The sequence below is a fragment of the Fragaria vesca genome, linkage group LG6 (genome assembly GCF_000184155.1).
Source record: "Fragaria vesca subsp. vesca linkage group LG6, FraVesHawaii_1.0, whole genome shotgun sequence".
Taxonomy (NCBI): domain Eukaryota; kingdom Viridiplantae; phylum Streptophyta; class Magnoliopsida; order Rosales; family Rosaceae; genus Fragaria; species Fragaria vesca.
Genome location: NC_020496.1, coordinates 34,593,757 through 34,618,029, shown reverse-complemented (window position 1 = coordinate 34,618,029; position 24,273 = coordinate 34,593,757). Strand labels below are relative to the sequence as shown.

The following is a 24,273-nucleotide window of genomic DNA, read 5'->3' as shown; positions in this document are numbered from 1 at the left end:
ATGGGAAACATGGGCAGTAGTAGAGCCAACTCCTCTCGCCGGAGACACCGCCAGAGCCACCCTGCTCCGCCCCCACCGGCCCCACCACAGCCCGAAATCTCCGCCAACCGCTACGTCTTCGCTGCCGCGACGCCGTACCCGGCTCAGTACCCGAACCAAAACCCGGCGCAGTACCCGAACCCGGGAGGGTATTTCCAGTACCCGAGTTACTACCCGGCGGCGCCGCTGCCGGCGCCGTACGATCACCACCACCGGGTGCCGCATCCACAGATGGACCCGAACTGGGGCGGCGGGAGGTACCGGTGCGGGCCGGTGATGCAGGTGCCGACGCCGTACGTGGAGCACCAGAAGGCGGTGACGATAAGGAACGATGTGAATTTGAAGAAGGAGTCTTTGAGGGTTGAGCCCGATGAGGAGAACCCCGGGTGGTTTCTGTTGTCTTTCACTTTTGATGCCACTGTTGCTGGGAGGTACAGAAAGATCAGAGCTTTAGTCTTGAATGTTTTTGGTTTTGGATTCTGTTTATTAAATATGCTTGGTTGGGTTGGTTTGTTGTTTGCTGATGTGGGAATAGCTTAAGTTGGTAGAATTGGATTAGTTTGTGATGAATGGGGTTGTTTGGTTACTGGTTATAGAATGTTCATTGGAGTTTGATAGGTCATTGCCATTCTGGAGGAGGTCATTATGATCATGGCTGATGGAGCTGTGTGGCTTTCTCTATAAAGCCAATTAGGGATGGGAATGAGGGATTGACTTCCTAGGAAGATAGGTGAAGTTTAGCATCAAAATGAATGTTCTGGCAGAGTTTTGAAGTGAAAATTTGGATCTTGTGGTATTTGAACAGGATAGAGCTAGTTGGTATACCATGCTTATTTCGAGCTGAACTTTGAAGTGACTTAAAGGCATTCTATGATCTTGTCATTGTGAATATAGATTATGAGATAGGTAAAAGTCAAAACAATGTGATCTCACAATCAGTATGGAATGAAGTGTCGGTGTGGAATTGTGCACTATTTAGTAACATGTCATATAAGGATCTTATTGTTGGGGAAGATTCATATTGATAGACTTGGGACCTTCTTTGAGTGAAAGGCAGAATTGCCTTGACTATGGCAATGAGGGAAGTGTGATGCTGACAACTAGTTTTTCGTCTTTTGCAATAGTAATTTCTAGTACCTAAGATCTGCTGAACTCTTTCTAACTAGAGAAATGTGATCCCTGGAGGAGTTTGCTGGAACAATATGAATTTGGGCTATTTAAGATCATGATATCGAGGCTTTAGACTCTATTTGGTTTTGGTAGAGATGCGATACTAGAAAGTTGATCATAGTTGGGTTCAGATTATATATTTTTGTGGAAGTTAGTAATCAAGTTCCTGGTATACTGCATTATCCTTGATTAAGGTGCACCAGGAGAGATATTTTATGCGTAAAATTAAACTCCAATGCCATTTTCATGTTTGCTTCAAAGTATTCAAATTATTGTTTTTTGACATGTGATTGTATTTCTGACTGTTATGAGTAGCAACAATGTTAATTTGTTTCCTTGTGAAATTGTCGAAGGACATATAGTAGTACATCTTTTAACTTTTTGCCATGGTCTTGATATTTAATTTACGTGCAAACTGGTGAAGGTGACTTTGTGTACTAAAATCTTGTGTATGTGCCTTTCATTTTCTTAATCTTATGACATGATCTGATCATCAAGTTTTCTAATGTGGCTCTTTGGAACAGCATCACCATCATTTTCTTTGCAAAAGAAGGCGAGGGCTGTAACCTGACACCGATGAAGTTTAGCCTCCTTCCACCTTTGACGGTATATTTTCAACAAGGTTTGGGCCAGAAGTTCAAACAACCCCCTGGAACTGGAATTAACTTCTCAATGTTTGATGAGACAGAGTTAATGAAAGTAGCAGGCTTGGATGTATATCCTCTAGCAGTGAAGGCAGAGGCATCCCCACCCGAGCATGATGGATCAGAGGGAAACTCTGTATCTGTAGCAACAAACTCTCAGATAACTCAGGCTGTATTTGAGAGGGAGAAAGGTGAATTCCAGGTGAGGGTTGTCAAGCAGATTCTTTGGGTGAGTGGGATGAGGTATGAACTACAGGAGATATATGGCATTGGTAATTCAGTCGAAGATGACTTGGACAGTAACGACCCAGGAAAAGAATGTGTCATTTGCCTGTCTGAACCACGGGACACAACTGTTCTTCCATGCCGGCACATGGTAATTACATCTTCCTCCTTTCTGTTCAAAGTTTGGCTTAATAGAAAGCTTTTATTCAGGGTTGAAGTAGGGTGTCTTGTAGAGTTGTAAGTATCTGAAGGTATACAGTACCTTACCTTTCCTAATTAAAAGTGCAGCATCTTGAATTAGTGCAGTGATTAAATAAAAGTAAAGCACTTTTTTTTATTTAAGAATCCTAGATCCAAAGGCTAGTTTTACCTTTCCTTGCTTCCATCCAATTCTGCAAGGCAATGACATTTCTCAACCTGAATTGTAGTTAGCAGGGGAAATTCTTCTCGACTAATTTTTCAATGAATTTCTATTCTTGATGCAGTGTATGTGCAGTGGGTGTGCCAAGGTTTTGAGATACCAGACAAACCGATGCCCGATTTGCCGACAACCAGTTGAGAGGCTTTTGGAGATAAAGGTCAACAATGGTCCAGAGGAATGAGAGCATGAGCTCCGCCACTATCATTCTGTAAATAATCCTTTTTGCTTTTTCCCTTGGTTCTTGTCTGCAATTCTTTTGCTACTATCGGCTTTCAGTGAGTTAAAAAAGGTATGCTGTATGAAATTTGCACAGAGAACATCCTGTGTTGTACCAGCTCCATAGACATGGAATGATGTATGAATTTAGTTACTAGTCTTAAATATACGCCGTCCACAGTTGGGCTTGTTTGCTTGTCACAGGGTTTCTGCTGCAGTGCTGCTGAAAGTACTTATGGAGAAGATCAATACAGATAATCATGTGCTATTTGTGGCATCAATTTCAGGTTTCGCCTCTCAGATGAAATCGAAATTTAGGTATCTGGGGAAAGAGTAGTGACTAGCAAGTATTAGAGCCATTTTTCCGTTTTATGGGTTCTGTAATTAGGTCTAGTTTCTCGTTATCCTCAGTTTTCTAGTTCCACAGGTCAGTAGGGAAGTAAATGCTTTATGTTTGGGCTTTTCATTCCAGTCATTTGAGGGAATGGAGTTATGGAGAGCTTGCCGACTTCTGGCAGCCTTTACACAGCTTCTTGTTGCTGTGAAGGGAAGATAGTTACACAAGATAGTTACACAGCTTCTTGTTGCTGTCAAGTGATGTTTACCCTCTCAGAGTTAAGAATGGCAGCGGCGACGGCCGGGGGAGGAGGAGGGGCTGCCGCCGGGGCCCATTGCTGGTGGTAGGGGTGGATACCGGTGCCGGCCATGTGGTGGATTTGGAGGCAAGGAGAGAGAGAGGGAAAAAAGATTAATCAGGGCTATTTTAGTCATTTTGGTCGAGATTGATGTCATTTTATGAAACTGATTAAAAAATAAGATGAGATATCAAACTGATTTTAGACCTAAAATTTAGAGTAGTAAACTGAATTTTTTCCATAGTTATATTCAGTTGGAGAAGAAGCCATATGTATACGGGAAGTAGCTGGAATAATTTTTTTTTTTCAGGCAAATCTAATGATACACTGCAAACCTTTACTGTGCTATGAAAGAGAGGGCAGACACGAAAACGATGGTATGCATGCGAGTAGTAGCCTTCATTACCCGAGCAGAATGCTACATCATAAATGAACCAAGTCTTACGTAGATTATGGAGCCATTCAACCATACAACCTTTCAAGTGAAAACTCTATATCGTGGTTGCGTACGGGGAACACAATTAATTAAGGGGACTGAGTAAGTGAGTGTGAGTTGTAAAGCAGGGTCATTAGGCATCCTTTTTCCTTATTCAAGGTGGAATATTAGAATAAGAACCACACAGGCATAGGTTTCATACCAGTATGAAGTTTTTTGAAGCAGACCAACAAAGAAAAAAATGAAGTTTTTTGAAGGTGGAGTCCAGTCACTCTGTCAGTCCACGCCAATTCTAAATGAAGCAAACAATAATTGAAGGCAAAACCATATAAAGAACAAGTACACATCAAACGATTAATAACTTATTGTTAAGCTGGAAAGCTCAAATAGGCCAACCAACCAACCACAACAAAGCTACAACAACACAATGGTGGGAGTCTCGGATTTTTTTTCATCCTATAAGACATCCTTAAACACCAAACACTACACAAAACACAACAGTGGTTGCTTATTTAGCTTAATAATTATTGCCCCAACCATAAAAGCAATAATAACTTACTAGTTAAACAACACCATCACATCATGGAGATGATCGATCAAACACGTCACCATCACAGAACTTCGACGGGGTTGTCTTCCCCCCACCACTGATGCACATACACACCACTGCTTCGGAGGCTCTTGAAGATGTCCATACAATCTATTGGCATTGGACCTTCCCCGTCTATGTTGCCAGAGCAGTGAAGAAAGAGCTCGTCGACAAAGCATATGGCTCCACTCTCAAATAGATCCCTCAGGAACTTCAATTCAACATTGCCTGCATTCATCTTAAGCACCACAAACTCGGCATGCTGCACTGTTTCTTTGAACCAATCAAGAAAATCAAATCCTTCATCTGCAACATATGGATCTGCTTCTCCTTCAATGTTAACACTGCTCTTGTCCTTGATTCCAGCCAGCCCTGGATGATAAACAAAGGTGATTCCCGGCTTCTTGACATAGGACAATAGCACAGTAGTGTTGTGGTCAACAAAATAAACATGGAAAGCTTTGTGTGTAATCGGATAAGAAGGCAGGAACCAGTTTGTGACATTTGATTTCAGATGCTCTGCTGCCCCAATATCGATATAGACCAACCGCTTTTTTGAGGAAACATCAATAACATTAGGCAGATAAGTAACCATTCCTCCATCCTCCAAAGACTTCTCCATCACAAGAGGCTCCATTTTCTCAATGAAAGGTCTATTGTTCGTGAGGGATTGGCAGTCCGCCGGAAGGCGATACTGCTCAAATAGACCAGCATTTTCGTAACTCTTCCTGAACACAACCAGTGTGAAATTGCTGATATAATTAACGTGCACGATACTGGAACTCTTCAACAATGAAGAAATTGGGGTAGCAGACCGTATCAGGCTATTCGGAGCCAAACCACTGCTACCAACAAGCATAGCCCCAATTCCACCTGGGCTAAGAACACGCTCAATCTCGAGCACAAGCAGAGCAGGGACAGAAACCTTGTCTAGATCCCTACAGAACACGAAGTCAAAAGACTTGTCCTCATAGTCAATCTCATACACAAACTGTTTGTGCTTGAGGGAGAAGAATCTGTGCTCATAAACACCACGGGCATTAGGAAACCCCAAATCTTGCAAAGCCATCACGGCCGAGGCTGATCCTTCACCAACACAGAGAGCCTTATCGCCATTCAAAAGCTGCTTGCCCATTAGCTCTCTGACCACCGTTACAGTCAAGTTCACATCTTGCTTGCACTTCTCGGCATCGAAAGCGCCCCAAATGGGATTCAGAAACCGGGTCTGAAACATGAACTTGCCCGGGTCCAAGTTGACATTGTCCCCGCCATATTCGGATGCACAGTCAATAGTGCTCACATAGTTAAACATTTTCAGGTAAGACCCGGATAAAATGTGAACCAACGGAATAATAGACATAGCCGCGGCGATAAAGAAAGCGCGGAAAAACACGCGCCGGGCTAGAGATCCATGAAGGATCTGGAGTTTCACGAGCTTCATTTGAGCTCTTTTCTTTCACACAATTCGGAAAGAACAAACCAAGCAAAACCGATCGATTCGGTATCGAATAATCTCTTCGCAGAGATTGAAACTGAGAATATTGTTTCTGGAAAATAATTTTCAAAACAGGGAGTGTAAAAAAGCCAAGCTGAGAATAAGCGAAAAGATTAGCGAGTGCAAAACCTGGAGGAGGTGTGATTCCCACCCACGAGGAGTCCCATTGATTTGTTAATTACTAACCAAACCCTTTTTGAGACCTTTGCAGGCTTCGTATCGTACCACACCCCCGGATCCATCTCTTTGTTGAAGCTTCAATCTACATTCTCTGTGAAATTGAAACCTACATCAAGATGGGTATGGGAATTTAGCTATCAATTTAGGGAATTTCTGGAAATTGAGATTTGGGAATTGGGAGATCTGAAGGTTACTTTAGATGTCTCGAGTGAAGTGAAGGACGGAAGAAGAAGCAGATCTGTGGGGTTTAATATAATTGACGCTAGTCTCTACTAGTCGAGTGAGTCCAGTAGTAGGGTAGTAGTGGACGATAAGGCAACCGACGGAGGAAAGGTACACGTGTCGAGATGAGGAAGCTTCGGAACTCTGTTATTTTAATTTGTTTACTGGAGTTGAACTGTAAAGAGTAAAAAAAGTAGCAATAATTAAAGTGGGTGGCGGAGAAAGCAACGGGACTCGCCCGCCAACTCGAACAAACGTGGGCCGGGAGATTATGGGCCGTCCATTTAAGACAGACCCGTGCCTGGGTCCTACGGCGATCTGACAGCTTCGGATGTGGGGCCCACACAGGGACGATTATGCTGCAGATGGTTATGTTGGATCGGACGGTGGTTATTGTATGGTTGGAGAGAAGGGTAATGTGAGGTAAAGAGGAGGGGATAGCTGACCGCTCAAGTGTGCTTGCGACACGTCGTATGATACTATGACTGTTGTGATTTGACGTGAACGTCCGTTTGGGATTGTGGCATCACTGTGGATAATTAAAAAACAAAACAAGAATAGAACGGCGTACAGAGAATACGAGGAGAAAATTAAAAAAAAGTTAATAAAATATATTGTTTCGATCAACTAGAGTCTTGCGCAGTTGATGTAAATTATACATTGTGGATAATTAGGTCAATGTTTAAACTAGTCTTTATCTTTGCTCTTTTGTTTTTTTGACGTAAGAGGTCAACTTCAGACCAAAAAAAGAGAGGACATAGGGGTCAAATTAGAATGATTTTTCTAACACATGGACCTATCAGATCTTAATTTTCAAACACTGAGAAATGTCAAATGACCCTTCTGACCCCCTTTTAGCTACGCCCTTGGTAGGAACAAGAAAAAAGTAGTATGGAAGTTGGAACCCAACTCAATTAGAAAGGCTCAGTCCCATGACTGATGTTAATAAGGGAAGAAAAACTCAATTAGAAACGTCAGTTTTCCAATATGATACGTGAAACGTCATAAAATAGAGTTTTTGTGCAGCATAAGGTACTTGTCGTACTGCTTAGTGACTTGTCTATGTAAAGGTTTTCTGGGTCTACAGACTAATCCGCACCGAGGGGTTATGTTGTCAAAACATTTAATTTCTCCTGATCATTAAGAATAAATTGGGATATAACTCCAATTAACATCGGCGAGATTCGAACCTAAATATGGGGGTTCCACACCAAAGTCCTTACAAACTCGACCACTTGTATGTGTCTTCTAGCAATGAATTAAAACTTTAAAAGTCGACATCATTAACTTTGATGCTCATATAATTAAGATATGTGATAATTATTGTCCTCTAAAATTACTAGAACTCCTTAAATAATCGATATATTTCTATGGAGAGCACATCCTCAGTCTTTAGTACAAAATTATGTGCATTGTATGTCGAGTTTAAAAAAGTATATGTGGTATTATAATTCTTTTATCAACTCATGGTACCTAGCATGTCTCAAATTATGTTTCTTGACAAATACTTGATTAACAGAATCCATCAGAATGCATATCAGTGTGATTGATTCCATATTACATATATCGATTTTCTTGTGAAGGCATTATTTTATGTCAAATGTGGTCGGTCCTCACTGGTGGATTGGATCATAGAGGGAACCGAAGGCATCAAAGATGGCATCCATCTTCTCATATAATTGGAGACACAGCATGGAGAAAATCGATCAAAAACAAAGTCCATTTCACACTCACTAGCTAGTCATAATAATATTGTTGTATAGCATGATCAGGACCTTCTGATATTCCAACCGACTGATTATTAGCTCGCATGCATAAGTTATTGGTTTCATGACTCCACATCAAGGACTGATGGACCATCCGACCTGACGTCAATATTATTGATGTATATTATTGATGTATTTATTAGTATTATTTTCAAATAATCTCATCAAAATAACACCAATCAACTATATAATACCAATTCAACTAGCAGTTGGGCCTTCGGGTACAGAATACGATGATCTTCAAAGAAAAACTTCGTCTTCTATAGTCTTGGGCTAAACATAAGAATCTATAGAAGTTGGGGCAGGCCATTAATTTGAGGACACCATAGACAATAGACAAGGCAAAAGCCCATGTCATGTCGTGTAATTTACTACATATCTATTCTTCGTCGTACTGTTCACTGGAACAGTTTATGAATAGGGCATTTTCGTCTTTTGCCCTTGATTTGGGTATGGGTAATTCCGTTTCTGCTCCTGTTGTCACGTTCGACTTCTCTCAGTCTCTAGAAACCCAGACCAGAAGACAATGGAAGGTCCTGGAGAAAAGAAGACCATATAGAAAGTGAGAGAGAAAAGAAGAGAGAAGAAGAAAGAGAGCGAAGAGTGCAACAGAGAGAGAAAAGAAGGTCCTAGAGAAAGTGAGAGAGAAAAGAGAGCAGCAGAAGGAAGGCGGAAGGCTATCAATTTTGTTTTGGTTGTTGATCTATCGTTTCCGAATTATATCCAATCCTCTCTGCTGGGTTTGAATGTGTAAGATCGTTTTCCTTTCTGCTTTTTGGTTTTGGTTATTCGGTGAGGATCGCTGATAGTTGTTTCCTTGCTTCTTTCTGTTGCGGGGAGGTATGAGTTCTGATGTCTAGCTTCATCGATTGAGTGATCATTCCAGAAACAACGTTTACATGTTCGTCTTTAATTTTGGTTTTTTACTTTTTCATTAGTGAATTCGTCTTCCCCAACTACCAATTAAACTAAAAATCAATTTGACATCTTTGAGGGATTGTCTCTTTTTGAATTTCTCAGTTACATTCATCGTCCAGAAAATCTGGTTAGAGAGTTCAAGTTGGGTGATTGGGTTTGATGACATTGATCAAAACGAAGTAAGTCTTCTGTCTTTTTTGAATTGGGTTTGTGAGATTATAGGCCAAAGCATCAAAATTTACTATATGACTTATTAAAGCATCAAAATTTTTGCCCCAGGTGCTACTTTTGTTTGTTGATTTTGCTTATCTTATTATGCTTTATGAAGGCAGGAATAGTTGGTCATCAATTATGCTTTACTATATATACCAACTCATCTACAATTTAAAACAATAGCATCGACATTACAGCCAAACTATGTATGCTTTGAATTATAGGTTATCAATAGATATACATACGGATGATCCATATATTTGTTATATATAGTAACACTTCTACTGAACTTTTTATTTTAACAAAAAAAAGATTACAAACAGAAAAAGAATTAGAGTTGAGGTTATAAGCCTTTATCTCTAATATATTTATCACATGATGCTGGTTATAAGCCTTTATCTCTAATATTTGATTGTTTCATTATGAAAGGTGTGTATGAAGGCTGCGTTTGGTGCAGCTGGGCTTATAAGAAAAAACTGGCTTTTACTTATTCTTGAGAATAAGTGACTGAAAAACAAAGTAGCTGAGTGTTTAGTAAACTAGCTTTTTATAAGTGTTGCCAATGGCAAAAGCCGTAACAAAGTGTTTGGTAAACTCAAAGTTGGCTTATGCTTTTATTAGTGGAATGACCAGTTTAGACATGAAAAATTATTTAGCTTCATTTTGTGATAATACTTTGTTGTCAAAGTTATCATTAATTTAATTTTTATAGATATTCCTTAACTTCCTTTATTTCTTCCCCCATTTTGATCTTCCTTTGTTTCTTCCATTTCCATTACTCTAGAATAAAGTAATGGAAAGGGAAAAAATGAATGAGGGTGAAGCCAAGTGACAACATACACAAAGAAAAGATAAACATATTCCATATAATAGTAGATATATAGAGTCTAATATTCATCAAGTCTCATCAAAACAAATGAAGATAATCCTACTTAGAACATAAGCAACATGATCAGGAAGATAGACCCAACTTCTATTTAATTGGTTCCTTCCACTCCATCTACTCAACAACCAAACAAATTGGAAGAGCAAGCAGACAATATATACATCCTTTCTACATTACAATCATTCTGTATTTTTTTTTACTTTTGATATCTATTATTGGTACTGAAGAGAAATTGTTGTGATATAGCCTTTCTCTTCATCCCCTCACATCTAAAATTACCACTGCACTGCAGATGGTCAATCTGTGTCGAAAATGTTACCAATTCTTCATATAAAAATTATGTAATCAGTATGTTTTATAGATGTGAATGTGATTTGGAAACACCTATAATAAAAGGGAAAAAAGTTTAAAAAGTGAACCTCAATTATCATAACATTAACACTAACCAAGACTAGTAAGAGCAAGGTCATGGAAAGGGATGGTACATATACGAACCCTACTCAATATTTTGTCTCATACAAACCCTACACCAATTTAACAGAGAAACCGAGTTATACTGATATAACATTATTACAAGCATGTTGCAGTTGAAAAAGGGTGATATAATTATACCAAAACAATAGAGACTGACATGGAGTTCTTAGACATTAGGAGTGAGAAGATGCTATTTATCTAAGTTAAGAATATCGTTTAGTGATTACAAGGACATTCATATATTGCATAGTTGAAATTTCTTCCATTGAATTGCTACTTTGCTTTTGCGTTTTGGTACAGCTAACATATTTGATGTTATTTACATAATTAGACTGTCCCTGACATATTAAAGAAATGGTCATGATCACTACTTCCTTTGAGACAATTGAGGTTAATGCTTATTTTAACACCCATCTCACATAAACATTATAAAGAGCTGTCACAGAAACTTTTCCCAACACTTAAAACAATTATTATTTTGCTGTACATTCATGTGCCTTTCTCTTGCAGGAAACTCTAGAAGTTGAGAACTTGAGATGCTCAGGAAAAAGCTAACCTCTAAAGCTACTCTAATGCCATGATCTGATATAAACTTGATCATGAGTTTTTGAACAATTTGTTATATCAACTTTAAGCTGAGATTACATATGTTGTACATTCATTGGTTGGTAACCATTATTTGCATTAGGTTGCATGAATTACATTGCTGATCCATTTTTGGTTTAGAAAATCTAACAAAGTCAGATTTGTTATTAGACTTGATTTCGACCCGTCTTAGTTTAGTTATGTTCAGCAGTTTGAATATAAGTGGTCTTGAGTTGGATAACAACAGCAAATCCCGCGGCAAAGCGCGGGTTTTATTTCTAGTTATATACTGTGTTTGGGTTACTGTAGCTAAAGACCGCACAAATTTACGGCCGTCTCCCTACTTTGCGTTTATTCATGTTTTTGCCACCACTTGCCAGCTGTTTGGTTGTTGCTGCGTGGCTGCTTGCCTTTGTCTCACTCTGCTTCTTTACTCTCTCGCTTTCTTCTTTGCCTCAGTCTTGGTTTCGCCTTCTCTCTGTTCGTCTTCGTGCTGGGATCTTTGGTTCGATTTCGGTTCTTTTTTCTCTTTCTTCTTCTTCAGCGTAGCTTTCTGGGTTTAACGGTTAGCCTTTGATTGAGCATCGGTTACTGTGAATGGGAACTTCAATATTACACATGCAAGTCACTTTTCTGGGTATCAATTGGTCATTTGGACTGGAGCTGGCTAACTACTTCAGTGATCGGTGCTTTCGAGACGAACATTCTCGAGATTCTTTGATGATATGCAAATTTGGATTTGATCGTTGTTTTATTTATTTAATTTTTTTTTCTGTTGCGAAGAGGTATGGTTTCATGAATTCTCATGTCCACCTTCATCGATTGAGGTGATTGCAAATCTCTGATTTTAGGGTTCTTATATCGGCTCCATCATCAAATCCTTCATCCAGACACTGCTGGTGAACTGAGAAAGTCTAAAGACGAACAAAGATTCCCTTGGTCAATTGGGTGTGTAGTTTTGTTTCACTTTTGATACTATTGTACGAATACACAAGTCACTTACTATCCAAGTCACTTCTGATATGCTCTTTCATTTGCATATGTTTATGACTCTATGTTCAGAAGTTTCGGTTACAGTATGAGAAAAGTTTAAGTTTTAATTACAACAAACTATCAATGGTGATGATGTTAGAGATATGTCAATTAATGGGTGGTACTGATCTACCCATAACATGAGCTGTTAGTATTTATTTGTAACAGACAAAGTACATGGTAGATATCAATTGTGAAAATTCTGTGAAGTTTATTAAGAACAAGTTTCATTTTATAGTCTTTTGTTTGTGGTGTATTAAGTTGTTTGATGATCAGATGGAGTAAGAGGATAGTTTCGCTCCCCCCCCCCCCCCCCCCCCCCTCCCCTCCTCCTTTTTTCCAGAGAATGAAGTTTTCAGTTTTCAGGTGGAGGTAACTTTTAGTTTTTGGCAAAAATAAAGTGGTCATAATGACATTATTTGTTCTTGGATACTGGGGTGCGGAAGGATATATCTTCTATGCTTGATGAGAACTCGTGAGTTATGCTCTTTTCATTTTGCTTGCATGTACTGTTTTATCTGTTGTAGCATCCATGTTCCAGTTTTGTATTCCCCGTCCACATAATTTGATTGTTTTATTGTTTTGAAATTGGTTTGGTTCAGTTTTAGTCTTACCTTCATGTCATGTTGTTCAATCTAAGGGTTTCATATTGCAGAATGGTTTTGTATTGAAACTTAAATAATGTGGACTTGATGAACTATAGTTCAGAGCTTTAAAAAGAATCAAAATTCACCGACTTCCCTAATGTACTAAGTTTGAGCTTTCTTGACAGAAACATGGAGCATATTAAGTAAGATAAGTGAATTGAACAGCACAACACATCAAAGATCTGGAAGCCCAATGTGATTAATAAAACTGTGTGGCTTCAAATTTAAGGTTCTCAACGACTACGGTTAAAAGCTTTTGAGGTTGGATTTCATTTCTGTATTGATTAATGTTAGGAACACATACTTACCCTTCATCCACATCACAGATAAGAGGGAGTTATTTTTATATATATATATATATACACACACACACACACATATATATACAACCTTTCTCAGGAACACATATTTCCGTCCGTTCGCCACCGTACAGCGCCGTGCGAGGGCGCGCCTCCACTCAAGCGGACTCCAGCAGCTTCTCCGACCACTTTTCATCCCCGGCGACTCCGCCGAATTCCAGTTTTCCGGCGAGATCGACTTTATTTGAAGTTTTGGGTGATCTCGCCGGAAAACTGGAAAAGAACGGACTCGCCGGGGATAGAAAGTGGTCGGGGAAGCTGCTGGAGTTCGCTGGGGTGAAGGCGCGCCCTCGCGCGGCGCAGTACGGTGGCGAACGGACGGAAATCCGCACAGTAAAACGGTGCGGACGTCCGTAGCAGAGAAGCCCTGTATATATATATATATTTATATATGTTTCATTGATTATGCACATCTGTTCACTGCTCTTATTTGTAATTGTTGATATTAATTGCTTTTGCGTCACTAATACATTCAGAAAAACGGAGGGCGTAATTTCTAACAGTGTATTGCCAGTAAAGTTGAAAAAAGAAATATACTGACTTCTCCTGTTACTGTTGCAGATCTCAACGGCAGTGATTAAGGTAATGTCATTCTGGCAAATGGAACTCATTTTCTGTGGAGGTGGCCACGAGTTGACCGTAGCACGAGTGGTGAGGTATGAAATCTCAATATGTTCCAATCCTGTAAGTTAAAAAGCGAAACTTTATAACAGGGTTAGTTTTAATCTGCATATCCTCTTTTAATATTCTTTTATGAAATTTATATTTAAAATTTCAAGTGATGTTTATTGTTATAAAATTCTGTCATCTAGGCAACAACAAATATAGTTCTGAAATTTGAGGGTTAGAGAAGCTGCTGAGTTGCAATGACCTGCCACAATTCAGACAAAGCTCAGTATAAACTGTGTTTGATAAGTCAAAATGTCGGAAGTGAACAAGTAGGTTTTGTCATATTTAAACTATCTGTTCTAGAACTCAATGTCATTTAAATGAGTTAGGATGATCAGTGATGAATGAGTTACTTAATTTGCCACATGGAACAGCTCACATAGCCTTATGGACCATCATTTAAACTTATAGAATGTAAATGAAGTTGCGTATCTAAACAATCAAGTTTACTGAAGTTTTCGTGATTTCTGAACCAGCTTTATTGAAATCTGTAAGTAACCTTATTTCACAAAGATATCTCTATCCTTCAGTTTTCATTCATGAATATGTCGTACCCTAAACCCATCATGAAGTATTGCTTCTGAATTGGCTTCTAATAGTCAAAAGGGTTGTTTGACTAATTGTAATACCAAGTAAGTATTACAAAGAAGATGAAAGCTATGAATCTATCCAGAACATGATTCAAGGTGAGTGGTTGCCTTGACATTTTTACCTTTTGAAACACTGCATGGCAAGTATTATATAGAAGTTTACCCATTCAAGCAATTTCATATATGTATGTCCTTTATCTTCCATTAGTAACAGCAAAGTGATAGGAAAGGAGATAAAGGCTTGGTTGCATTGGAAATAAAAAAAATCCCTACCCATCTTAATTATTAGTTGTGAATGTTTTACTCAGCAGGCACTTGAAAACAAGTCTAACCATTTGAATATGTAAGGTTTTGGATAAGCAAATTTGTTCATGTTTCTTGGCAATTTGCTCTGTTTGGTCTGCTTTAAATTGCCAGAGTGAAAATGCAAGAGAACTTGGTTACTCATGTCTTCTATATTGTTTGAGAGTATAAGCGCAAGCATTTCTATTTGTTGGTCACTAGAAAGCTAAAGGCCTAGAGTTCAATTGACCTTTCTACCTTTTATTTTTTTGGTCAGCAGCTTTCTACCTGTTTTGCCATAAACTGGGTGCATTTTCGCTTGCCAACGTACATGTTACACTTCTGTATATTCTCTTCAAAGCTGTACTAGATATGGCTGAATGGTCATGAGCTATGTGTTTTTTTGGTGTCTGCTAATTTATTTGTTTACTGAATTATGCTCTTAAGACTGTATACATAGCAGATTAACAATCTATTTAAGGCTGGAAATTGAAGAGGAAGGAATTTTAATGTAGGTGTTTCTTGAATAGCCTGTTACGTATTTGGATTTTTTTCCCTTGCTTTTCAACTGAATTGGTTTTTCATCTCATATCTAATGTTTTGATTATTTCTGTTTGTTCGATTGGCACACTTTAACATAAGTAGATATGAATCCGCCACAGAACTTTGTTAAGTCAAATTGAACTCATTTGTCGACAACATCTGTAACATGTATGGTTTGATTTGCATTATGTGCTGCATTCTACTTATGCAACTTGGTAGAATGGCACGTTATTAGTCATTGATCTTATTTAAAATTACTATCTAGAGGGATTCTGTTTTATGCATCTTGACTTCTGTGTATCAAAAGAAGCTGCTAATATAGTTGGAGAATAAGCCTTGAACTGAAAAGAGAGGACACCAGTTGATAAAATTGATACGAAGAGCTTGCTGATCAAAGTCTGATGGTATTTGGGACTTTGAATTTTGACAAATCAGGTTTACAGGTCAGAGGGTTGTCTCATAAAGGTTGGGATTGATAGTAATGTTTTGGAATCAGATTTGCTGACCAACAGATTTGTTGGTCAGCTGTGACCAACCAATCATCTCTCTCTCTCTCTTTCTCTCCCTCACAGCTGTGGTTAGCTGTGACCAAATCTGATTCCTAATGTTTTGGGGCAGTCTATGACATTTCTTTTCATTTTCTTTGTAATCTGACCTCTATACTTCCAATCTCTGTGAAGTAATAGGTTGATCATTTTTTTCTCTGCTTGAGAAATTGATAATTGAGAAGAACAATGTGTTTTTGGTTTGTTCGTTATGGTTTTTGATTATTCCGGAATTGATATGGTTCAGTTGTGTTTTTCTTTGTTTCGTTTAGGGAAAAATGTGTACCGATCGAGTCATACTATCATGGGCAATCTCAGTAATCTTTCTATTTTTTTGTGTTATTGGTTACTGGGAGAAAGACCAGAGGTGCTTCCTATAGGTAAAGATAGTTAACAAAATACGATATAATGTACTTCTCTGCAACTTATTGCCTTCTCAAATCAGCGATAGAAATATGATGTATGATGTTTTTTTTATCAAATACCTATACTAAATAAACACTCAGCAGTGCGTGAGACAAAGACTAGTAATTTCTAGAGCTATAACAACATGATGACAACAATTGAAGAAAGAAAATGTGAAGAATTCATTTTATTGAAACGTGCAGTGTAATGGATAATGGATAAAAGGTTAAACAATGACAAGCATGGTCTGTGGATCATTATTATATCGATATTATCTTAACTTAAATATCTGCGTATGTTTTGGGTTTTTATGGCTTGAGGGCAGCCGCATCGACCTTTTATTAAAAAAAAAATTTGGGTTTTAATTACAAAATGTCTCGATACAATTATGTATGATTTACGTATTTATATATTATATTTTATTTGTGACTTTTCTCATGTGAGATCTTTCATCTCCAATCATGTGTAACTTAACTCTATGTCTACAGGAAACCAAATCCATATTGGGACATAAGTCACAGAACAAACCAAGGCTCGACCTACATCGGGACAAAACAAACCAACTCTCAATCAAAATTTTGACTCTGATACCAATTGTTATGCGGTAGTCGTTAACATGTCTCACACACACATGTCTAATAATGTCGGTATTTGCCCCATATTAGCCCCCTAGCCCTAAAATATTAACAATTGGCTTGACGTCTAGCCCGGACCCATTGGTTTTGGGCAGCGCATCTAGCCCTGCTGGATTTGATGACCCCTAATTCCCTAAATGAGGTGTAGCATTGATGTTTACAATTTTCTTCTAAACGGTAACTTTTGAAACGGTAATTTTCTTCTAAACGGTAACTTGTACTATCTTTTATTGTTTTATTGGGTTATCCTTGGCTTAAAATTTTGTCACAATCTCACTTCATAATTGCTCGGTAACTAAGAAGCATACGCACACCTCGTTTCTTTGCAACAAAGACACTCACTCATCTGTATTTATACACTTGAAAGGAACTCATCCCTCTCACTTTAAAGGAGCCAACCTAAGTATACGTGTATGGTCGATCTTCATTGTTCTTGCACTCAAGAATTCATAAACTCCATGATATAGAAAAGGCAAGCCTTCCAATTATTGTCAATTAACTACATGTTGACGAGGTTCTCCATTGCACTAGTGAAAGTGGTAGTAGATCAGTAGTGATTCTCAATCTGAATGACTAAGTGGTGACAATTTATGATACAATGCTCTAGGAGTTTGGGGTCTTTGTCAAGCCAGATGTGCAGAAGCACCTTCTCTTTTGGACCGGAAAAGGCCAAGCTTTGCTTTCACTACATTCTTACAAGGGCAATATATAAGACTTTGATTGATGCTTTGCCCTAGTGCTGCTTTACAAATATGAAGGATAAACCTCAGCCATCAAATACAAATTATTTCTGGTAAGTTGACTTCCACAACACATAAACTAAATTAGAGTATCTAATCCTACATATAGCAACTTTCAAAATTATTTACATACTGTTTGCTGATGCTAGTAGTATTAATCTAATCTAATAATCCTACGTTTATAAGGTAGGTTGAAGTGGTGTAAGCCTCCAGCTAGTTCTTGTTATATATTTGCATCAAAAGTTTTTAATAATTTTTGTTACAAAACACTTCATCAGATGTTTGATGATGCGCTTCTAACAATTACTAACAAAACAGAAAAGATAATAGTTAGATGGTGAGCCAGCAACAAAATCATATAACGTGGATACATTATTCTCTTCTTTTTTTAGGGTGGAGTGGGCTTTTGCCTTGTTTCTCTTGCTCAGTAGTCATTTACACAGTTTAGCCTTATTGTACCAGCATTGATGTACACCACAATGGTCTCTAGGTGGATATATTGTTAGGTTAAATTTTATATTTTCTCTATTTAAGATGTAGGAGTCTAGGAGTCATTGTCAAATGTGAATTCGGAGCACTATCTAAACAAGAATATGTAATATGTGATCTTCAGATCCCTTAGTTTGAGCGAGAGAGCTCGTGTATGATCTTTTCGATCAATGAAATTCATCAATCTTTAAAAAAAAAATTTAAAATAAAAATCCTTGTCACCATGTATAACACACTATTTTTTAAAATTGTCAAAAATCAACTGTAATACTTTTGATATTTCGCTTAACTATCTTTTAAGGCTTCAGTGGAAGAGTATGCCTCTACGGGGATGCTTCAAGCTGAGGGCCGGGAGGGACCATACTCCCGACGACATGTCTCCGGCGATGGTGGAAGCTATATGGAGGTGGGTTTGGGCTTTTGGGCCTAGGTCCGTGTCTGGGTATAGGTATGAGATTTGGGGTCTACGTTCAAATGTGAATAATTCTACTTCACTGAGTTAAGTATCTATTAGGAGCATATTCTATATATGTCCACTATGAAGATGTTTAGGTTGCTCGTACCACACTTGCGTGCTCGGCAAGTTAATATAGAAACATAAATAATTGTAGGAGACGAGACTAAGTTTTGATCGGAGGTTTGTTTAATAGTGAGTGTACCAATGGTTCAATATTATGCTTTACTTTATTAGTTTTAATTTGGTACTCCGGATTTTTCTTTTGTAAGTTTGGTAAACACTATAAACTACGTCCATTTAGATGTTGAATTTTAATGGTAATCAACTTCTATTCTAAAAGCTTTAATATACTCTTGTATAAACTGAAAATATCTTGTTAGTGTTGATTTTGTACAAACACGCAAGATTTGAGAAAATATTTGGATTTGTTGTGATTCCTTACTTGTTATGATCCCTATTCTTATATTTAAGAAGTCCACATCATTGTTAATATCCTATCCGCCACAAACATGTTGCTCTCTAAGCTACGTTGGCTGCTCTGCAGAAAACTATATTGTACTCTTTCTGAAAGGTACAAAGAATACTGAATGCTGATTATATATAATCTATGGTACGGTCAACGTGATTATTATTGATCATCTATAATGGTCCAGATCACTTCAAATCTGCTCAACTAGGACAAAACTTCAAACTTCGCGGTGGGGATGGATGCCCTGAAAACGATGTTTTCCTATGAACTATACCACACCAGTCACCACCTGCTGTTTTCATTATTCTTTTTCTCCGGCACGGTCCAAAAATCCGGCATAGATTTTCATTTATGGAAAAGAAACATAGACTGGAATACTGGATTGTCACATTGTGGTAATTAGCTACAAGAAGGCCACTGGATAGGGATTAAACTCAAGGAATCATGTTCTTTTTTCTTTTCTTTTTTCTTGAAAGGGGGAATCATGTTTAAGACGGTGGAAATTTAGCTATGGTAGCAAAACTGATTTCCATCTGGCTTCTTGGGGACATTGTTCCATACCAACACTGGCCCTTCATTGGACTCAAAGGGCGTTTGGTTGTGCAATCCGAACCTCATTTACTCTGCTCGAAGTGTTTTGGTTCCGATACTGATTCCAATCCGAAAATTTGCAAGCTAATGAAATGAGTTTGTACATAATACATATTACATAATGTTCTTTTCTTTTCGAAATAAAAAGAAAAGGCATTAATTTGTTCCATAAACTTGAAAAATAACACAGTATTAGTACAACATATTTATATTAGTATTCCCTCATCCTCTACGAATTATGGAATATTTAGATAAAATTTGTACAAATGAATAAGAAAAACAAAAATGGTTAACTCATATACGTCCAACTGCAAAGATCACACACGACAAAGCTAAAACCCTTTGATCACTTGTCGCCGGTGCCGAACTCCTTTTCAATCCCTGTTGCAAAACCGTGGGCCCTTGAAAAAATAACATAAATTCTGCTTTGGCATTTACCTGAGTCATATACGTCTCTCTCTGTCGCTCCGAGCTGCCTTCTTCTCTGTTATTCTCTCCCTCTCAGCTGCCACTTGTCTCTTTTGGTGTTTCTTCAGCTCATCTTTACTTCACCTCTCGAGGGTTCTAGTGTTATTTGCAGAAACTGAAACAAAGGCCTTGTCAGAATTCAAGTATGGCAATTGAAGAAGAAGAAGCTTCTGCTAAGCAAAATGATGCTGCTGACATTTCCACCAGTCAAGTTGATCCTTCACCCCAAGAGGTACCTCATTCGCTTTCCTTGCTGAATTCTGTGATGGGTTTTGTGATGCTTTGCATGTTTCTTTCCTGTTTATGATTTTCATTACTTCTGGGTTCTATTCTTTTTACCAGATATATGTGCTTATGATTTACCTCTGTGCTAGAGTTTTTATCTTTACTTCAATTGGGTGAAGCATAATTGATGTATCATAGTACTGTTAAACAGCAGCAATCATGGGATTTAGTGAAAGACTTCAAATGCTTTAGGGGTCCATAATCTGCCACCTTTTACGCCATTCAAGTGATTCAACTCTGCTTGGTATTTGTAAAATCATGTAATTCTTCGTGGAGCTGTTGATACATGAGAGAAAAAGGAGAGCTTACTGTTGGGTTTGGTTTAAAATTCTGCATTGTCAATTTGTCATGATGCTCTTATATCATTGTGTTCCTTCATATTTCCTTGTGCTTCAATAAGGATCACCTTTGGTCTTCCCCCTGTGTTGGTTTCTTTTCCTTTTTACATATCTTGGGTAGTGAAATTAAATGGATTCATGCTAGATCTTCAATTTACAATTCTCATTTATTTGAGCGTCATTGTTGTATAACTGGTACTTGATCAGGTTTAATGTGAAAGACATATTCTTGCTGATCTCAAGCGGTGTCTTGTTCCTTTTACAGGATGGAAATTCCCCTGAGATAATTGAAGAAACTCCTCCTGAACACCCATGGAGACGACAGAACCTCGCCTTACAGATACCCTCAAGAACTCTTGCGGATGCCAAAGAGGATTTTGTGAGAATAGACATGCCCCCAACTCCAAGTCCCACTCCCAAAAGAGTAAACTTCTCCCCATTACCCAGCCCTTATTTAAACAAAGTCAGTGGATCCCCAGGTCCCTCATCCTCAAAAACTAAGACAACCATAAAAAGCCTCCTTCCCAAACTAAGTTTCAAGTATCGGAACACTACTTCAGAGATACGGAAGGCTGCTACGCTTGCACTAGGAGGTACACCTACGGCAACCCGTCAGAGGCCTATAATTTCTAGGACATTTTCTCTTACAAACCTTTTAACACCAAGTCTGAAGAATACATCATCATTGCCTACAACTCCAATTTCTCACTCAAATCCAGAGTCTATGCATGGGAGGAACACTGTTGATCTGGTAAGTTCTCTTGTGAGTAGCTATCACATTCTAACTTGACCACTTGAAATTAGTTTGTTTGTTGCGAAAAAAACTAGTTGATCACAATGCTTGGAGACATCAAGTTAAACTTAAAATAAATCTTGAGTTCAAGTTGAATACCATGCCTTACCTGTTTCAGTGTAAATCTCTAATGTTGTATTATGTAGTATTACTCCATCATACATAAAGTTTGTTCATGTGAATGTATTACCTGCAAATGGAGAATAAATTGCTGCACAGTTATTGTATATATGCAACTTTTCCTTTATTTTGGCATTTCTTCTTGCTTGATGATTCTCCACTGATTTTCCTGTGCAATTACAAAATTCTAAGGAATGACTGAAGCCAAGTGACAGTGCAGCCTTCTTTTGAAGGGTGTTCTTTGACTTTCCCGTTAATTTCATATACTGAAGTTTGACTTCTCAGATTAAAAAAGTAACCGTTTAACCTTAGTTATGTTTGTTCGCTATATTTTAGAGGGGATATTTATCAAAATCAAAACAAACATGAGTTTAGTTTTGTAGGGTGCATGATTAGCAGGAAAGGTGCTTTTTACCAATTTATTCATGTACTATTACTTTAAGCAGAGTTTAAATATTTTGTTCATGTATCGCTTGCTGGAGTTATACTTCCTTTTTAAGTTCCAAACTTCCAATCAATCCTGATAATATGTTCATCAGTTCATCCAGCAATCCCACCTTATTCTTCCAATTTTATACTTTGCAGAAAGGAGGGCGCCAGCTGCCTATTCATCGTTCACATTCAGTACCTGTGCTTAATAAAGATGGGAGTGTATGTCTAGGTGGTGTCATTCGAGTGATTCCTTCCACACCACGAGCGATGGAGAGAACTGTTTCAATAACTTCATGCACCTCCCCAAAAGATGACAATGGTAATTTTACGTTCCAATTATTTTTTGAGCTTTTGTTCATATCATTTTCATTGAGATCTGCTGAAGTGCCAGGATATCTGTACTTTCAGATTGTAGCAACCTTTAACTCTAGTTTTGCAACTAGTGATAACCAACCTATGCCTTATCTTAGTTCTGTGGTTCAGATGGAAGTGATGATGATGGTGAAGATATTGCCGCTGAAGAGGCTGTTTGTCGAATTTGCTTAGTTGAACTGGGGGAAGGTGCTGACACCCTGAAGATGGAATGCAGCTGTAAAGGCGACCTCGCTCTGGCCCACCAAGAGTGTGCTGTAAAATGGTTCAGCATTAAAGGTAATAAAACATGTGATGTGTGCAAGCAAGAGGTCCAGAACCTGCCTGTCACGCTTTTACGAATTCAAAATGTTCAAGCACATAATTTACGTGGAACTAGAGCACAGCAGCCTGAGGTTACTCAATACAGGCAAGTGAAATTTACAACTGCTGTTATGAGCAGGAAATGGTCTTTGCTCTTAATTTCTTGTGTGGTTGTGAAAAGATGCAGCTACTTGTTTAGATAAATAGAAGTCTGTTCATCAAAAGAAAAAGAAAATGTCGTTTAAAATTAAGGACTTTCATTCATAATCTTGATTGAGGATTTACCCAAGATCAATAAACGAAAGTGGACTTGGTATAAACTATGCAGTTTGGAAGGAGAAAGATGGAAAAGGTAAATGGTTTGCCTGACCGTCTTTCACTTATTGTCAATGGGGGCATAATGCAGTAAAATGGAGTGAATGTTATATAGACCACCTTCTAGGATGCTATAACTGATATGTACTGCAAACTTTCCAGGGTCTGGCAGGATGTTCCCATTCTCGTCATAGTTAGCATGCTCGCATACTTCTGTTTTCTTGAGCAGCTTCTGGTATGTTATTCTACTTCTATATGTTTTTCTTTTTCAACATGGCTAAAGAATAACCTATTATGATCACATGCACAGGTAGGAAAAATGGGATCAGGTGCAATTGCGCTCTCTCTTCCTTTTTCCTGTATATTGGGTCTTTTGGCATCCATGACAGCAAGCACAATGGGTAGACCAGCTTACAATTCTTCATTCGTACCATAGTTTACTTGCATAAACCAATCTTCTATTTTACTGACTTTGCAATTTTTCTGCAGTGAGAAGAAAATATGTCTGGGTTTATGCGACCATTCAGTTCTTTTTGGTGGTTCTCTCAGCTCATCTACTTTATTCATTGGTAAGACATTCTGCTGACATCAAGTAGTTATGAGATTTACAAGTTGAAAATGTGATGATACTCTGTGAACTATATATCTCGGTTTGTGATAAAAACGCTTAGAATGAGGAATTTCCTAATCAGTAAAATGTAGAAGTGTCATAATCTCGAATAAGACATCTAATATGAGATGAGGACTGTTATTTCAGCTTCTTACCTGTGGAACTTATATGTTTTTGTTGGGTCTACAGATTCACATGCAGGCAGTTCTGTCGGTTCTTCTTGCCACATTCACGGGGTTTGGAGTTACAATGTGTGGGAATTCCATTATTATCGAGGCTTTGAGATGGAGGGAAAGATGTCTTTCTCGGTCAAATCAACGTCATGGTACTGCTGCAGTGACTCAGCCGAATCAACCACAACAAACAGAGACAAATCCTCAGCATCTTGAAAATGAAATTGAAGGTGCTGAAGCTGTTCGTGGCAGCTGATTCACAATCGTTAGTATACACTATACACTGCATCTACAGCGTCCAGTGCGGCTGTGAACTACAAATGATCTGTAGTGAGCTTTTAGCGTTGATGTATACTGACCATTTCACATGTATATGTTAGTTCGGATGTTGAATCTTTGGCTTTCCAAACACATAACTAGAACTTGGAACCTTTCTTGGTAGAAAAGGTATTGTATTTGAGGCTTGAAGTTTAATGTTACCTTTGTAATTAATGAAC

General features: G+C 38.2%; 3 protein-coding genes across 3 annotated transcripts; 2 read left to right on the top strand and 1 right to left on the bottom strand.

Annotated features, from left to right (window-relative positions):
- On the top strand, positions 1 to 3,153 carry LOC101309567 (probable E3 ubiquitin-protein ligase LOG2-like). The gene is made up of 3 exons (XM_004304374.1): positions 1 to 470; positions 1,734 to 2,229; positions 2,564 to 3,153. Exons 1-3 carry the CDS (start codon positions 1 to 3, stop codon positions 2,678 to 2,680), a joined length of 1,083 nt encoding a protein of 360 aa, XP_004304422.1. The 3' UTR covers positions 2,681 to 3,153.
- Positions 3,154 to 4,080: 927 nt separating this feature from the next.
- Positions 4,081 to 23,158, bottom strand: LOC101308990. The gene is made up of 2 exons (XM_004304373.1): positions 23,149 to 23,158; positions 4,081 to 6,203 (listed from the first exon to the last, which is right to left on the bottom strand). The coding sequence occupies exon 2, from the start codon at positions 5,814 to 5,816 to the stop codon at positions 4,398 to 4,400; it is 1,419 nt and encodes a 472-aa protein (XP_004304421.1). The 5' UTR covers positions 5,817 to 6,203; positions 23,149 to 23,158; the 3' UTR covers positions 4,081 to 4,397.
- Positions 20,150 to 24,270, top strand: LOC101308698. Its single transcript, XM_004304372.1, has 9 exons — positions 20,150 to 20,267; positions 20,924 to 21,409; positions 22,157 to 22,322; positions 22,487 to 22,784; positions 23,007 to 23,030; positions 23,156 to 23,228; positions 23,304 to 23,394; positions 23,483 to 23,562; positions 23,793 to 24,270. Exons 1-9 carry the CDS (start codon positions 20,181 to 20,183, stop codon positions 24,030 to 24,032), a joined length of 1,545 nt encoding a protein of 514 aa, XP_004304420.1. The 5' UTR covers positions 20,150 to 20,180; the 3' UTR covers positions 24,033 to 24,270.
- Positions 24,271 to 24,273: the final 3 nt, after the last annotated feature.